The sequence below is a fragment of the Gopherus flavomarginatus genome, chromosome 7, assembly GCF_025201925.1.
Source record: "Gopherus flavomarginatus isolate rGopFla2 chromosome 7, rGopFla2.mat.asm, whole genome shotgun sequence".
NCBI classification, from domain to species: Eukaryota; Metazoa; Chordata; order Testudines; family Testudinidae; genus Gopherus; species Gopherus flavomarginatus.
Genome location: NC_066623.1, coordinates 71259058 through 71276857, shown reverse-complemented (window position 1 = coordinate 71276857; position 17800 = coordinate 71259058). Strand labels below are relative to the sequence as shown.

General features: G+C 46.3%; 1 protein-coding gene across 1 annotated transcript in view; it reads left to right on the top strand.

Moving 5' to 3' along the window:
• LOC127056008 (complement factor H-like) overlaps positions 1–17800 on the top strand; it is a 376051-nt gene that overhangs the window by 6567 nt on the left and 351684 nt on the right. Inside the window, exons 3-6 of the mRNA XM_050963650.1 lie at positions 6249–6425; positions 11683–11871; positions 14176–14358; positions 14492–14704. Coding sequence (XP_050819607.1) covers positions 6249–6425; positions 11683–11871; positions 14176–14358; positions 14492–14704 — 762 coding nt within the window. The remainder of the gene's footprint in view (positions 1–6248; positions 6426–11682; positions 11872–14175; positions 14359–14491; positions 14705–17800) is intronic.

Here is a 17800-nt window from a genome sequence, read left to right as displayed (position 1 = left end):
AGATATAGACTTCATCAAGTCCACAGGGATCTCACCTTGACAGTCTTGTGCAGAAAATGCTTCTATAATGCAATCCTTGGAGTTAGGAAAAAAAAAAGATGGCTATAAATGTTAATTGAAGGGAATTTACAGCCTAATGTCCTGTTTCCAGTTAAACTTGTTTGTCTTTCTGTTTAGTAATTGCATGTGATCCTCCAGCAGAGAATAATGAAAACCACCACCCTGAACAGAGTGTTCAGAAAAGAGGATATAATCAGAGTAGAATCTAATAATAGATTTCACTCTCATTCTGACAACAGGGAAAAGACCACAGAATGCACAAAAAATGGCTGGTTACCTATTCCAAGATGTGCCACAAGAAGCAGGCATCCTATCAGACAGGAGAAGTGTGTGCCCTATAGTGGTGGCTCTGCCTTCCAATTTCTGTTCTGCTGTAATTTCTAAAGCCGTCACTTCCTGACTGGTAGGAAAAGCTTATAGGGGTGAGAAATAAAATAACTCAGACCATCAGATTGTATATGTCCTGGACACGGGCTGGTCACTAAATGTCACAATTTGCCTGGATTATAGATGGCTCAGATAGTGACACCTGTTAATAGGATGCCCAACACTTTGCATTATAAGACCTAGTTTTCAGTTGCTTATAACTTTGTCAAACTTTAATCATTCTGGCTGAAATTGTCTATGCTGAGTGTCATCCTCAGTTTGAATTTTGTTTGGAAAGTTTCTGTTAAAATAGATATTTCAGCCATTTATAACAATGAAATGAGGAAGAAATATTTTGTTTTGCGTGTGTTAACATATTCTTACAAATATTTAGTTAAGGAGCCCTAGCACCCATGTTCTTTGGCGTAAGAAATTGAAATCTGGCTGGGATTTCCACCTGGTGTCAGGCATCTGACTTTTTCTATGCTTCCCAAATCTGGCCAAGTTATAAGCACAGAAAAATCTCAGTTTTCACAGTAGAGACTTGTTAGTGTTTGATGGATAAATTCTCTCAAGATTCTGTCTGCACTGTACATGCTCCAGGGCTGCAGGTGTTGTGCAGGACTTTCCGGCTAATTGCTCCTCCCGACTTTGAAGGGCCACTGTTATGCCAGGAGCCAAAACTGAGAGCAGAAGCACAGTTGCAGAGATGGGGAGTGGAGTGGGGATAAGGAAAAACAGGTGCAGGCTGAGAATTATTACTGTTATTTATTGCACCCAAAAGTACAAATGGCTCTTCACAGAAGATGAGAAAATACCTAATACCGGTTCCAAGGAGTTTACAATCTAACTACTAGATATGACACAACCAGTGGGGGTGACAACAGCAGGAACGGACTGAGTGAGGAAGGGCAAATATCACAGCAACATGATTGCACAGTTGCTCATGTCAGAAATGTACATGGCCATAGCAAGTCTCCTGCTAGAATTGGTATTTTTGTGTTTCTCTTAGGCAGACCAAGATAGTAACATGTTTAGAGCTTTAAACAGGAACACAGTAGAACATAAATGCTAGTTACTGTTATGGATGCATCTTGGAGAAGGCAACCAGTTGTTTTTTGTTCATATAACATTGGTATGCAGATTTTCAGGACTATATTCATGAACACACACACATGAAATTTCATCAACTTTGTGGTAATTTTTCCCATAGTTATATATAAATTTACCACCTTCGAAATGACTGACAACACTTTCCTAAAGACAAAAAGATTAAGTGCATCTAGGAACTGGGCATCTTTTCTAGCAACTGGGCATTTTTTTCTTTAAAGTATCCTCTGACTGTTCTTGAAGCAATTCCATTCCCAACTCATCAGCTGTTACCCAAGGGCAAAAACCAGACCACACAGAAGTCAATAGGAGTTTTGCCATTGACTTCCATGGCACCAGGATTTCATCCTGAGCTCCTAAGGCTTCATGCTAAGTCATTATTCACCCACTTATCGCTGACGCTGACTCTGAAGATTTGCCACAGAGAAACACAAGTTGCTCCTTTCTGCCAAGATCCTAACCAGAGCTAAGCATGCTGACTCCACAGCCCACCATGTCTCTTAGAGCTGGGAAGCAAAGAATGAGGCTCAAGACCAAAATTTTGACCCCCTGAATATTTTTTTAACCCTTTCTCACTCACCTGCATGAGTCGTGAGTGCCAGGAAGGTGTGACTGTGATTGAAGTGTGAGATTCTTGTGGTTTTGTGCCTCCTATCAAGACAGTCCCGGGGAAGAGCCGCCCACTCTGTGCAGAAAGGATCCTCTACTTCAGACCCCACCCCCTCCTTAGAATTCAACTCTTCTATTGTCACTTTCTACATTATTTTAACCACCAAAGTCTCTGAGTCTACTGTCCTGGTACTAGAACTGCTATCCTGTGCATTGTGATGGTCTGAATTTGACTGTAAATTCTTTGGAGAAGGGACCTCATCCTTGTCTGAGCCCTGTAAAGTACTGTACGTACTCACAACACTATTTCATTCAGACAGAATCCAATTATAAGTATTGTTTTGACGCATTCCTCTCTAAGTTTTCACAGGTAGTAGTGATTCCTGACAGCAACTTTATAATTAATCTAAGGGGGATTTTCAGGAAGTTTTTTAAATGTAGAAAAAAAAATTTCAAACATCCAGGCCTCAAAAAATGAGTCTTTTTCTAAAAGCAAAAGTAAGAAAAAAATGATATTTCTGCCATTTCTAGCTGTAAGACAGAATAGTTCATATGCTCAAAAATCCCTACAGTGCCAATTATTGTTCAGCCCCATGCCTAGTATAAGCAATTATAATTTCAGTTTTGAAATTAAAAAGTTATGATTGTCTGTGTAACCATTAGCCAAGCCACCCTAAATGATGAAGTGCTCACTGGTTAAACTGTTAATCACTGAGGGCACAAAGCTATAAGTGTGAATCTCTTAGTATTTATCATTTTAACTACTACAGCATTGAACTGCATTCCAAACTGCTAAGAGTGCGAGAAGGCAGTGAGGTGGGGCGTTGAATTAGGGGAGTCTGGAGCAGATCAGGCAGAGGGGGAAGGATGTGTGCTCAGTGCAGCTCCCAGCTCCAGTGTGGAGATACATTTTGGTGGCTGGTGGACCTGGTAAAGTCTCATGGAGGAAAGCAGGACCACTCTTCCTACAGACTTTCAGCACTCTCAAAGGAGGTGATTTGTGCCCTCGGTGATTAAGTGTTCCCTCAGTGGAAGAGCTGGTGTAGATTTGGCATGATGGTATCGCAGGAGAAGGGCTGACTTGGGACTGGTTTCAGACCTAGAATTAGGACATATACTGAGGTAGCTGAGGTGCAAGGCTGCAGACAGGAGGAGCAAGAACTGTCATGGGTCTGGGATCAGGCTGTGATGAGTGGTGATGGAAACAGGGCTGAAGACTCTCTGAAGGGCCAGGGAACAGGGCTGGCCAGACTTTAATACATTTATAGGTGCTCCATGAAACACTCTGAGTAGCAGACTGAGAAAACTTGGGTGTAGGTCACAGGTTTCTCCAACTGGAAATCAAAGCTTTCCACTTCATGTAGTAAGGCTCTAGCTTTATGAAAACTAATCTGAGAAAGCTCTTTGGCTCTTTCTGCCTCCCCAGCCCTGCAATTAGTATCCATCCCAGAAGCAATCTTCCAGGTACCCAGCCTATATATATTATTTGTGTGTGTTTCAAGATGTTGATAGAGAAGACGTGACCTTGAAGGGTGAGGGTGTGCGGGAATTGTGGGAGCAAGACTTCCTTTGCTTTAGATTATAACATTTTCAACATCACACAACCCCTCTCGTGGTCTTTTGTGACCTCTCTTGGAGGTCACAACGCTCTGGCTGAGAAACACTGGTCTAATGGATAGGACACAGGCATGGGAATCAGGAGACCTGGGTTTTACTCCTGACTCTGCCACTGACTTCTTGTGAGAACTTTGGAAGTCATTTCACCTTTCTGTGAGACTTTTTTTCCTACCCTTACAACTGAATATCCCCAAACACTAAAGAGCCTGTACTCCCGTTGAGAAGATTTCGCAGCCTACCATACCACTTCCCATGGGTCTCTACCCACACAGGTTATAATTGATCATTCTAAACCTACCAGACCTGAGCTTCTCTCCGCAACTCTTACTCTCAGAGACTGTTAAGTCCAACCTCATCCCTATCCCTTTGTTTCAGGGATGGAAATGCTGGTTGAGGGTCCAGCACTGGGGACGAAGGAAAAGGAGAGACAAGAACAACCCCTCTCCAAATCCCTCAACCTGTCTATGTAAGATCTGTCCCCAGCCCTGGTTCCTTCTAATTCTGTTGCTCCAGGTATGAGGAGAAGTCTTTTTAAAGAGACATTCATGCTCCTGGATGACAACTTTGACAGGGAAATGTAGGTATTGGAATAGAGCAGTGTTGTAACACCCTGCCCTTCCCCCATCCCACACCACCCCGGTCCTTGTTCCTGCCAGTGCTGCTGCTGCTTTATGTAATTATTAGTATTTATAGTACACTAAGACATTTAAGAAATTAAGGCAAATATACATTTACTTACTAAGGCATTTTGGCATTGGATCCCAGCCCTCTTTAGTACAGTTGATTAGATTCCACCTCTCCTTGCTTTTAGATATGTAACCATCAAGACATCTGTAGTACTTTGATACACCTGACCGTGCTGGAAAGGCTCATTCTTTGTAGTATTCATAATAATTAATGCTCCATTTTCTAGATGTGGGTAGCCACAGGGTCTCACTTCAAAAGAAAAGTTTAAAATGTATAATATTACAAGGTACATGCAAGAAAAATTCCATTTGATAAATTCTGAATACTCACTCATCAGTTCTCACCTCAGCTTTAGTACTTTATTATTTGAATGTACCTTCCTTTATTCTGTAGGGTGGAGAAAAGGGACCACAGGAGGAAACCCAAGACATCTAAGGCAACCACAATCAGTAGAAAGAGTTCTGAAACTCTAGTGCTTTACATAAAATTTGTCCTTACGGTTTAAATAAAATCAGACACTGGCAGTAAGTTCTTTTATTTATGATACTGACACCTTCCCAAACAATAGATTGTGACTTGTCAAAGTGAGAAGAAACAATTAAAGAAAGATCCAGACATAATCCTAGGATCCCTCAGTGATGTAAATTTCCCCATATGAACCCAAAACTTTGCCCCATACATGAGCACAATGCTCATCTGATGGCCAGGAAGAAAGGACCAATATGACAAAGGTAGAGAGTTCTTCAACCATTAAATTACCCATGGAAACACTTTGGTAAAGGAGCCCATCCATCGTTAAGACATTGTGTAATCCACCCTACAGAAGAAAGGACAGCATGTATCAATTTAGTTGGTAAACAAGGACCAGACCATCAAGTGGGAGAAAAGAGGGGTCAATATTGGAGCCCACATTATGTAATGCAGTGAGACCTCCATATTGATTGTTGTGTGCTGTTTTCCACCCCAGCCCTGTTATACATATGAGACCCAATTCATCTCCTGCTCATCTACTTTTGACTGTAACTCGACATTAATTCTGTTGGTTATATTCATAATCCACAATCCATTTTTTCTCCTATATTACAAGGACGTTTATGGAAGAATTGCAAAGTGGCTTTTACCCATTTCAGAGAATACTGTTGTGGGTCTGAACAAAGATGTTCTTTGGAGCAGAACTGTGTAGCGTATTAATACATTCTTCATGGTATCAGTTTCCTGGCTCTTTCTATGCTCCTCATCATAGTTGCCTGTCTCTAGACCTCCTCTTTCTCCTATATATATATATTTGCTGTATAGTGATCAGTTCCAGGTGTTGGTTTTAGTCTATAAAACCATACATGATGTGACACACTGGAGGCTCCTTCCATCCTTGTACACCATTGTGACAATTCAGATCAGCTGAGGCACTGCCACAGGCAATCCCTTGAAGTGCACTCTTGGGGACTGGAGGCAGGACGTACTTGCATGTGGAGGGTCCACAACTGTGGTGCTCCCTCCCTGTGGTAATGTGTTGCTGATGTTCAGTGCATGGTGCAAGGCTCATCAGTGCAGCCAAACCTTAGTCTAATGTAAAGCATCTCTCTCCTCTTCTCCCTTTTCTGTCAGGTTATTGCAGTGACTGAGCATTGTGTGTGTTTGTGCAGTAGTGTTCCCAGGTACCATGTTGATAGATGAATTATAAATTACGAAAATAAATGAATTGTGAACTCCACCCATAAGGTGTTTATTAGTAAGCTAAATGATCTTAGAATATTTCCTTACATCAATCAACAACAATAATGTCTGTGCATCTATTGCAGCTCCAGCATGTGAAGAGCCGCCTGCCATTGATTTTGGGGAGATTGTTAGTGATGACAAATTGGAGTATAGGGAAGGTGACAAAGTGCAGTACAAGTGCAATCCTAGTTACAGCCTGATGGGAACAGAATGGATCACATGCAGTGGGCAAACCTGGACACCTGCACCACAGTGTTTGGGTAAGGGGAACTGCTTCTTTGCTTTTTCCCACAGGCTGGTTCTTTAGTAAAGATGGACCCAAATCAAACCCATGAATTCAAACGCTCCTCAATTATGGGGGACAGGGAAAGTGGTATCAGAATTCAGAGCTGATTCATGTCTCCGATGGACCACACTTGATCCTTGGATCCAACTATCTCGTTTATGGCTCAAGCATATCTGGTTCCTACAAGTTTCTATAATGAGATCTCTGCAGATCACCAAATAGGTTCAAATCTGAAATTTGAATTAGGTGGTTCTCTTTTATAATAAGACAACAGAACGTCTAAGTTTGTTTATTTATATTCCAGAAGAGAGAATTTTCTCCATTTTATCAAATTCCAAGATTTTTGTTGTTAACCCTAAATGCGAGCAATGACACAAGACCTGACTACTGGAGGCATGGTGTAAAAATATCCATAACAAAGAATATGGAGATGAAACACCATTGTATCATCATAAGAAAGAGAAGAGAGCTGCAGCATTAGGAGAAATTGGCAAATAATAATTATCAAGATCCTCATTTCAGTGACCCTAGGAGTTGATGGGCCCCCTAAGGCTGTACCTTGGAGAAGGGTACAGAGGGGTGCATCTCTCCATTTATCATGGCCTGCTTCACTGCTAAAAGTCCTCCCCTGAAAGCAAGGAAAAAGCCACTGAATGAGGGAGATATTCCAACAGGATATGCCGAGATAAACTTGGGGGATGTGCACTATATACATGCTACAGCGTGTAAAGAAGTGAAATATTCAACATACCTGCAAAGGTCCAATGCACTATTGTTATTTTTTACATATGCATTATTGTAAGAGGCATGGAAGTGATTAAAATTCCAAAATTCTATTAGAAAGTTCATGAATTCTACATTAGTTGTTGCAATTAGAGACAGGGTGTGAGTTGATTTTCTTTTAATGTAGTTTACTAAACAAATTAGCTGATACCCTGCTAATTTAGCACTGTAATGTTCAGGATACTGAATGTATGTGATATTTTTACTTACAGTGTATAAGGGGGAGTCTTATTAAAAGCAAAGTATCCTAGAGCTACTGGCTATTGTACAGGGGCTTCTCATCCTTTTAGGGGATACTCTAAGATTATACTGCTTGTTAGGACCTCAGATAATTGAAATCCTGGCTACTTGACTTAGACAAAGTTATATACAAACCAGACGGATGTGTATCTGGGTTGCCCTTCGAGTGATTGCACATGTGTATTCCACAATAGGTGTGCGTACTCGCCATGTGTATCAGTTCTGGAAGTTTTTCCCCTAGCAGTACCCGTAGTGAGGAGTGCCCCCCACAGCCCCTGGAGTGGCGCCTGCCTGGTTCGGTATAAAGAGAGCTGCCAGTGAAGGTGCGTTGGAACTGCTCTGTTCCAGCTTTGCTATAGCTTGTCCCCAGAACTGTTGTTAATTCAATGTTAGTACCTGTAGTTAGTTAGCTGTTTAGTTAGTTTAGGTAGTCAGTGAGCCCGCCCTGGGGTCTTGCAGGTATGCTATGCCAAGGAGTGACCCGCATGCAGACTGTTTGCACTGCTTGGGAGAAACCCATATCAGTGAAAGGTGCAAGATTTGCAAGTCGTTTAAGCCTCGAACCAAAAGAGAAAGGGACATTAGGCCATCCTAATGGAGTTGGTGCTGACCCCAACCCCGGCATGCTGCTCCGAACCAGTACCCAGCACCACAGCATCGGTACTCTGTGACCCTCTGGTACCATTGACCAGTCAGCCCCACTCCCTATCCACAGGGTATTCCAAGAGGGCCAAGAAGACTCCCTCTTTGCAGTGGCACGGTGGTAAATCTGGGACAGAGGACAGAAGGTGGGGGGGCTCCTAGGACTAGGAGTGATAGAGGCGATGCCTGAGGAGTTCATGGGCAAGGGGTATTACTTCCTTTATTTCCTTATCCCAAAGGCCCACGGGGGGCTCAGGCCCATCCTGGACCTCTAAAGCCTGAATCAGTACATGGTGAAGCTCAAGTTCCGCATGGTCTCCCTGGCCTCCATCATCCCCTCCCTGGATCCTAGGTACTGGTACTCTGCCCTCGATCTACAGGACAAGTACTTCCACATCCACACATTCGAGGGGCACAGATGCTTCCTCCTTTTCGTGGTGGGACAGAATCATTACCAGTTCATGGTCCTCCCAATTGGTCTGTCCACTGCCCCCAGGGTGCTTACAAAATGCATGTTGGTGGTAGTGGCTTACCTCAGATGGTAGGGGGTCCAGATATTCCCCATCTGGATGATTGGCTTGTCAAGGGCATCTTCCGGTCGCTGGTGAGGGATCACGTGGTGCTCCTCCTGTCCACATGCACTGCCTTGGGCCTGTTGGTAAACAGCACCAAATCCACGTTAGTCCCAGTCATACGCATAGACTTTATCGGGGTGCTCCTGGACGCAGAATCAGCCAGAGCCTCTCTCATGTCGGCATGCACATATGTGGTCTGTCACACCAGATTCAGGATGAGGCCCCTCCAGCTCTGGTTGGCCTCGAAGTTTTCCCAGGCCACGGACAGGATGAACAAGGTCTTCACCATGCTGGATTCTGTGATTGCCTCCCTATGGTGGTGGTCCACCCCAAACAACATGTTCCAAGGGGTCCTGTTCAGGGACAGGGCACCGTCATTGGAGCTGATGTCCAATGCATCAGACCTGGATTGGGGGGACCATGTGGGGAACTTTCAGACCCAAAATCTGCGGTCGGCTCAAGACCTGGTCCTACATATAAACGTCAAGGAGCTCAGGGCTGCACCGCTGGTGTGTATGGCCTTCCACTCCCACCTAAAGGGCAAGGTAGTCAGACTCCTCACGGACAACATGGCCTTGATGTTCTATATCAACAGGCAAGGCAATCCTCTGCCCTCTGCTGCAAAGCCCTCAGGCTGTGGGACTTCTGTATAGCCCATGCATCCACCTGAATGCCTTCCACCTACTGGGTGCCCAGAACGAGAGCGAGGATCACTTGAGCAGGGACTTTTCTTTGCAACACGAGTGGTCCCTCCACCCGGAGGTGGCCCACCAGCTCTTCCAAAGGTGGGGAACTCCCCAGGTGGACCTATTTGCGACTCGGCAGAACTGGCGTTGCCCCCAGTCCTACTTCAAGGGAAACCTGGGGAGAGGCACTATCTCTGATGCCTTTCTCCTCTCCTGGTCAGACTGGCTTCTCTACGCCTATCCCCCATTCCCCGTAATCAGCAGGATCCTAGAGAAGATAAAGTCAGACAAGGCCTGGGTCCTCCTGATTGCCCCAGCATGGCTCAGGCAGCATTGTTACAGGACCCTCACAGGCCTGGCGGTAACTCCACCGTGGCCATTGCCGCTCCACCCGGATCTGCTGTCTCAGGACCAGGACCGCCTCCTCCACCCCAACCTAGCGGCTCTTCACCTCATGGCGTGGCTGCTCAGTGGTTTGGTGGAGAGGAAAGGACATGCTTGGACCAGGTTCAGCACATCCTCCTCGAAAGTAGACGGCCTTCCACTCGTCACGCTTATTTGGTGAAGTGGTCCCAGTTTTCTAGGTGGGCGGTGGACCAGAGCATCTCCCCAGTGACTGCCCCGGTTCAGCTTATCCTTGATTACTTCCTCCACCTGAGGACCGAGGGCCTGGTGCCCTCGTCGGTCAGAGTACACCTGGCAGTCATATCAGCCTTCCATCTGCCGGTGCAAGGGCACACAGTATTTTCCCATGCTATGATTGGCTGATTCCTTCAGGGTTTGGGCCATCTTTTTCCATATTCTAGACCCCCGGTCCCACAGTGGGACCTGAACTTGGTGTTGGCTAATCTCATGGGGCTCCCGTTTGAACCACTGGCCACGTGCTCCTGGTCTAATCTCTCATGGAAGGTGACCTTCCTGATTGCAATCACATCAGCCAGGTGAGTCTCAAAGCTCAGGGCCCTGACCTCCAAGCTGCCAATCATGGTCTTTCATAAGGACAAGGTCCAGCTCTGCCCACACCCTGCGTTCTTCCTGAAGGTGGTCTCCACCTACCACATGGGTCAGGACATTTTTCTACTGGTCCTCTGCCCCAAGCCCCGCGCATCCAGTGAGGAGCGCTGTCTTCACACGCTCGATGTGCGGCGGCATCTGGCTTTCTATCTTGAGCGGACTAAGCCATTCAGAAAGTCCTTGCAACTGTCTGTTGCCTCGGCTGAGTGTGTGAGGGGCCAGCTGATTTCCACCCAGCTCATTTCCAATTGGATCACTTTGTTCATCCGTTCCTGTTATGAGCTGCCCAGTGTCCCACCCCCCACCCACGGCTAGTCGGCTGCCTTCATGGCCCACGTCCCCATTCAGGACATTTTTAGGGCCGCCATGTGGTCTTTGGTTCACACGTTCACTTTGCATTATGTGATCATCTCCCAGACCAGGGAAGACATCATCGGGTTCGGCTGGGCTGTCCTCCATCCTGAGAACTTGTGAACTCCCACCCACCTCCAGCAGATATAGCCCTTTTCAAGTCCAAGTCTGTATATAAATTGTGTGCATGATGTAGGATTTTAGAACTTCTATTTCTATCTGACAAATTTTTAGTGCCTCTTTTCGTTCCACATAATTGATGCACCTTTTAGTAGTGTAGGAAGAGGAGGGCTGAGGCCTTTCCATCAAGAAATGGCTAATTTCAGCAAGTCCTGGACAATACCAACTACAGTATGGAGGAGCAAATGGGCTTGCTCACAAATTCTTTACTTATCTTGTTCCAACTGACTTCACCAGCAGCAAGAGCTAGTCTTAGATGCAATTCTTATTCACAAAAGTGCTCAGAATGTAAGTAGTGTCATCGGTCTCAGTGGGATCTCGTGAATGCATCCGGTCTGCAGGAGCAGGCTCTTGCTTGTCATTTGCAGAAAGAATAGACTTTGGCCAATAAACATACATCATCAGTTTCTCCTCTTTAGGGATTACTCTTTTTTAGGGCTTATTTCCTTGGCAGCACTGCATTATATATGTGTGTGTGTGTATACATATCTATATTAACATTTAGAAATACCTCTTTTTTCCTTGTCAGCAATGTGAATTTTATAGTTGTTGTTAGAAATACATTTCAATCTATATATTGATAAAGATAATGGGTCTGATCCTCTACTGTCTTGCATCTTACAAAGCTCTTTACAGAGAGAGAGTACAAAACAGAATCACTATGCAGTCACTAATGACAGAGCAGGTAAATGGCTGCACAAGATGCAGGACACTGAAGAATCAGGCTCTATCATTTTCATTTTTTCTGTTTTTTCCTTAGCACCATGTAGTCTCACAAAACAGCAACTGGAGACCAAAAATCTGCTTCTGTCCAATAGGCGAAGACATGCACAATTGATTCAGAGTGAGCACACGCTGGAATTTATGTGCAGCGAAGGATATATCCTCACAATCCCTTCCGTCAGGAAGTGTGTTAATGGGCACATGGACTTGCCTTCATGTATCTCTGGTAAATCTGCACTATATTTTGATAATTCAGTTTCTCAGTTTTATTTTGAAGGACATAAATCCACACCATGTAGAGGTCAAGCATAGGCGTTTATGACACACAGCACTGGCGGAGGGTCACCTTGCTTCTTAGGCTCAGAGACACTGTCAATCAATTGATTACAATAGAATATATAGATTTTCCATGGACAGGGGAAAATGATGGGGTAGGCAGTTCCACACCCCTGGATAGGTTTTGCAGCAAGACAAGATAGCACATTAGCCAATGGTTAAAAGGTTACATAATGTCTCCGCCCATAGTCTCAAGTTAACATTTAATTAATACTTTGATGAAATGTTATTAGTATAAAATATATATGTTGAATTCTGATTTGGAGTCCATAGGAATGAAGCAACTCCTTTGATTGTCCAACAGGTACATTCCTAGGGGTTAAAGGAAAGAAACAGTGAAAGTATATGGCAATAAAGATTGTCTCCTTCATATCTTAAGGCAGGCATTGGTCCCTGGAAAGGGAGGTGAAAAGATGCCATATCTTGTACTAACGTTCTAATTTTCATAAATTCAAGGTTAGATCTGTGGGAAGAACATTCCCTACAGAAGAAACTGACACAATAAGAACAGAGATCCTTTGTTCAATTTGCAACTTTTGAATAACACACAATTATTTAGTTCTTAGCTTCAATACCTGGCAATTTGCTGACCAGGACTATTTTAGCAAAACAAGATTATCTGTTTACCCAGCTTTCTCTTAGTTACTCACTATTTGCTAGGCCTCTGGTCTCTTGACCAAACTCTGGACTTTGGGTCTGAAAAAAAGGTGGCACAATCCATATACCAGGTTGTTAAATAAAATGCACATAGATTTTAACCCTTCAATTTGATTTCTTGTGTGCAGTCAAGTAGGTGCATGTAGTGTTGTGGACTGTGACACCTGTCCCTTCCATAATCACTCACGAGGCACTACACCACCCTCTGTAGGCATCACTTACGTGATGGTATTCTGTATTTTCCGCCGGGCTCCTGCCTCATTCAGGGTGAATTCATTGCTGTTCAGAGGGCCAGCACAAGGTAGGGCATAAATGGTGCATAAACTTTGTGCTGTTCTTCTGTGCCAGGATGAATTTCTCCTTCAGTAAGCAGATTAGATGGTAAATGAGAAGGTCTTTTACTGCATGAGTCGAGGTGCTCCAGACCACTGCAGAATGTATAGTGAATGAAACAGAGCTCACATTGAACACTGTCGGCAAAATGAGTATTAAACAGCTGCCTCAGTCATTGTTCAGCTTTCACTCTGAATGAGGCAGGGTTATTCAAGAAAAAATACAGTATGATTATGCAGTTAAAGGCCAGTCATAATGTATACACACAGGGAGCAAAGTTAAGGTTGTACAGGCAGCCTTAACTTTGGAATTTCCTGACTTTTGGGATGCTTCACTTTGTAGCCCTAACAGTCTTTTAACTTAGTTTTGTTGTATATATAGAAAATATATAGTGGTTTTGATGTCCATGTGCTAAACTGTAGAGCCATGTGATAAGCATATGCTTCTGACAGCATCCTCTGCCATTTGTCCACTTCCCCATCTCCCTGGGACTGCTTCTAACAACTGAAAACACTGTGCAGCTTCACATTTAGTATCACTTGTTTGGGATGGCCTTCCTCCTGCCTTTGGCATTTGTGAGTAATGTGGCCAATAAGGCAATGGGCTGCACGTAGAAAGATGAGAATGAAAAGTAATATTGAATAGTTATCTCATTCAGTGAGCACCAGCCAGCCTGTGCACTGAATGAGGCAGATGTCCTGCAGGAAAAATAGGGTGTGATCAGGTGATTAAAGACTTCAGTGTAATCCATATGCATATTTTGAATGCTTCATTTTGCAATCTTAATACTCTCTTAACATAGATTTTGATGGTGTTTTGTATGTAATACAAATATGTATAATCGAGAGTGTGAAAGAGAAAGGTACATACAAAATACAAGATATACAATTAAATACATAGCTTGTAAAAATTTGTATCTGAATTAAGTGAATACAACCCAAGAAATTCAGAGCCACATCCTCAGCTGGTGTAAACTGACATAGCCCCATTGTGTTCAGGTGAAGTAACACTAATCTACACCAGCTGAGGGTGAGGCTCGTAGTATTTTGGTCATTGTGCCTACCTCAGCCACATGAGGTTTTTACATGTGGGTTTCCCTAACATTGGACAAGGAGCCATTTTACACGTGCAGTATGAAAGCCAAAAAATTACATCATAACCATTTTTGCATAAGATTATTATAATTGTCATTTTTTCCCTTTAGAAACAGGAAAAAACTGTAGCCGTCCACCTGCCATTGAGAACGGAGACATAACTACTTTCTTGGAAAAAGGATACACACCTGGCTCCTTTGTAGAATTCAAATGCCAACAATTTTATGCAATGGAAGGACAGAACAGATCTTTCTGTGACAATGGAAATTGGACAAAAGCACCACTTTGTTTAGGTAAAAAAAAAAAAACTACTTTCTTAGGCTTTGAGGTTTATGTAGAAATTCACTGAATCAGACTCATCACTTGTGTAAACACAAGTGCTTACTTGGCAGGTTACCAAGACAACCAACCTTTTTCTTGTTTTAGAGCCATGTGCTATCTCAGTGGAAGAAATGGAAAACCAGATGGTAGAGCTGAATGGGAAACCAAATAAGAACATGTCGCAATGGGTGTACCTAAAACATGGTGATTTTCTTGAGCTTCACTGCAAACCAGGATATGTATTTGCAACTAATTTGTCTCAATCTACTTTTATGGTGCGATGCAATGGCAATCCAATGGTCTATCCGGAATGCAAAGGTAGGTGGAGATGGGCTCTACTGAGTATCTCAAATATCTTGCTTTCAGCACAGGGCAGTCTGCAATGATAGGAATAAGTGAACGGGAAAGAGCTGCTTCTTCGCTCTCATCACTACAGTGCAGCGGGGAAAGCCTTCCAGACTGGACTTGTGTTAGGCTAATTACTTTTCAGGGGCTAATAGACACCGTGAGGCAGATTCTCCCTGGTCCACTCTGGCCCCTTAGTTAATTTAATAACCAAGTGGCATTTATTTGTCATACAACAATTGTAAAAATGTAAATGAGTTACTGTCTGTTATTAGGCATATCTAAGGCTATTTCAGATGTTACTGAATCTGTTCACAGAGTATTTAATGGTAGTACTCAGAGGCCTTCTCAGAAACACAGTGTTGGGAGTAGCTCAGCCCTCTTTTGATAACAGAACTGAGGTCTATAATGGGAAATCTGAGTTTGTGCCTGGAGCTTGGTTTGTCACTATCGGGTATGAAAGTGCTGGGAGTGGGAGCAATATATAGATGGTATGCAGTGGTGGATTTGTCACTGGGCCAATGGGGCCCATGCCCAGGGTCCCTGGACAATTGGGGGGCCCTGGAAAAATGGGCACCCCTGTAGCCCATCCTGCTCTGTCCACCCAGCGCTCCTGCCTGGGGGGGGAGCCCCCTTCCCCCACCCCTGGTTGCTGGCAGGAGCACTGAGTGGGTAGAGCTGAGCAAGCCCCTGCACCCTGACCTTGCTCCCCAGCAGGAGCACCTAGTTGGATGAGGATGACTACAGGTAGAAGGGGTGGGGCCCACTTGCTCTGGCCCAGGGCTCCACAACAGGATAATCTGCCTCCGAGGCTATGGTCAACTGCTGGGTGTAACAGTTTGTAACTACAGGATAACACAATGTCCTTTAAATTTCTAAGCTACCAGTCCTGAGACAGCATATTTACCAGAGCTGGACTGAAAAATGGAGAAACAATTTTGTGAAAAGTGTTGACATCTGTTGGTTCTTCTTCGAGTGATTGCTCACATCCATTCCAGTTAGGTGTGCGCGCCGTGCGTGCACGTTCGTCGGAAACTTTTTACCCTAGCAACTCCAGTGGGCCGGCAGGTCGCCCCCTGGAGTGGCGCCGCCATGGCGCTCGATATATACCCCTGCCGGCCCACCCGCTCCTCAGTTCCTTCTTACCGCCGTGTCGGTCGTTGGAACTGTGGAGCGCGGCATAGCTGTCCTCCACGTCCCTAGCTCTCCTTGTTAACTATCGTTATTGTTATAGTTGTTAGTTAGATCGTTAAGTGTAGTTAGTTAAGTAATTAGGTGTAAATAGTATTGTAGATAGTTGTTCGCCGGGGGCTGTAGCCCTTCCCGGCACCTGGCACCGGGCTCATGCCTGGTTCGCCGGGCTTTAAGCAGTGTGCGGCCTGTAAGAAGCCTATGCCTACCAGCGACCCCCACGACGCGTGCCTGAAGTGCCTGGGGGAATCGCACAGATCGGACAAGTGCCGCATCTGCAAGGCTTTTAAGCCCAGGACAAAAAAGGAGAGAGACCAAAGACTCAGGACTCTCCTCATGGAGGCGGCACTTGACCCGGCGGCTTCGCAGGCCGTGATCTCGGCGCCGGCACCGGATCGCACCGGCACCGGGAAGACTCCCCGGCACCGACCTTCTCCGGCACCGGGTGCAGAGCCGAGACCGTCAGCGTCTGCTACTCCAGCCAGGCAGACCCGGTTGGAGCGCCCGGCATCGACATCGGCCGCGGCGCCACCGGCACCGTCGACTCCGGGCCCGGTGGGTCCGTCGAGTCCGGTGCCGCCAAGCTCCCCCATAAGATCTGGGGTTGAGCTATTGGTCCCATCCACGCCGGAGACCTTCGCCTCGGCACGGGACCTTATCGCCTTAACGGAGTCTACTCAGCTGCCACCCCCGGTACCTCCGGTGTGGGTCGCATCTAGAGGCAAGCCCATGATGTCGGCACCGTCTCGGGACTCGCGCTCGCGATCCAGGTCCCGACGCCACGGTCGATCAAGATCCCACCACCGCTCGCAGTCCCGGCACCGCTCCCCTCGGCGGTACCGGTCGCACTCGCGGCACCGATCGACCTCCAGACGGTCGCGGTCTGACTCCAGCCGCCGATACCGGCACCGTGATTCCAGGAGCCAGTCCCGCCGTCACTCGCCGCGCCGGTCGACCTCCCGGCACCGAGCTGGTGGCAGGTCCCGGACCCGGTCGACCTCCCGGCACCGTGTCGGTGGCAGGTCCCGGTCCCGAACCCGGCACCAAAGCAGCGGCCTGTACCGGTCCAGATCCTGGCACCGAGACAGAACCCGGTCCCGGTCCCGATCCCGGCACCGCTATGACTCCCGGTACCGATCCCCGGCACTGAGAAGATCTTCGGTGCCGACCCGCGCAGACCCTTACCAGCCGGGGTCGGCCCCGCCATGGCCTTCTAGGCAGCCGTCGGTGTCTTCACAGACAGACAGCAGGTATGTGCTGGGCACCGACAGGCAGGCGGCACTATTCCAAGACCCTCCGCAACAGGACCAAGGTCCGCAGCAGTGGGGGTTTTGGACCCCCTGGGCATACCATCAAGCCCAGGGCCCCCAACAGCTTCCTGCTAGGCCTGCGACGGCGGAGCACAGGGTGCCGGAAGCTTCGTTGTCTCGCCCCCCTCCCTCCCCGGATGGAGAGGAAAGATCCAAGTAGCAAGACTCCGCTCTGGCTCCTGAGACAGAGGCGAGGGCCGAGGGAGACCCCCCATTGGACACTTTCTTGCCGGGGGTCTCCTCATCCTCCTCCCCTGATGAAGCGGTGGCTGGCACCTCCTCCAGTAGCCCTCCCCCGCTGGATCTCAGGGCGCACCAAGACCTCCTTAGGCGAGTAGCTCAGAATCTGAGCCTACAAGCCGAGGAGGTCTCTGAGATCGAGGACCCGATTGTCACCATCCTCTCATCTGATGCTCCCACCAGGGTCGCCCTACCCTTCATTAGGACGATCCAGGCCAACGCCAATACAATCTGGCAGTCACCGGCCTCCATCCCCCCTACGGCGAGGAGCGTCGAGAGGAAGTACATGGCCCCCTCCAAAGGCTACGAGTACCTCCACGTCCACCCG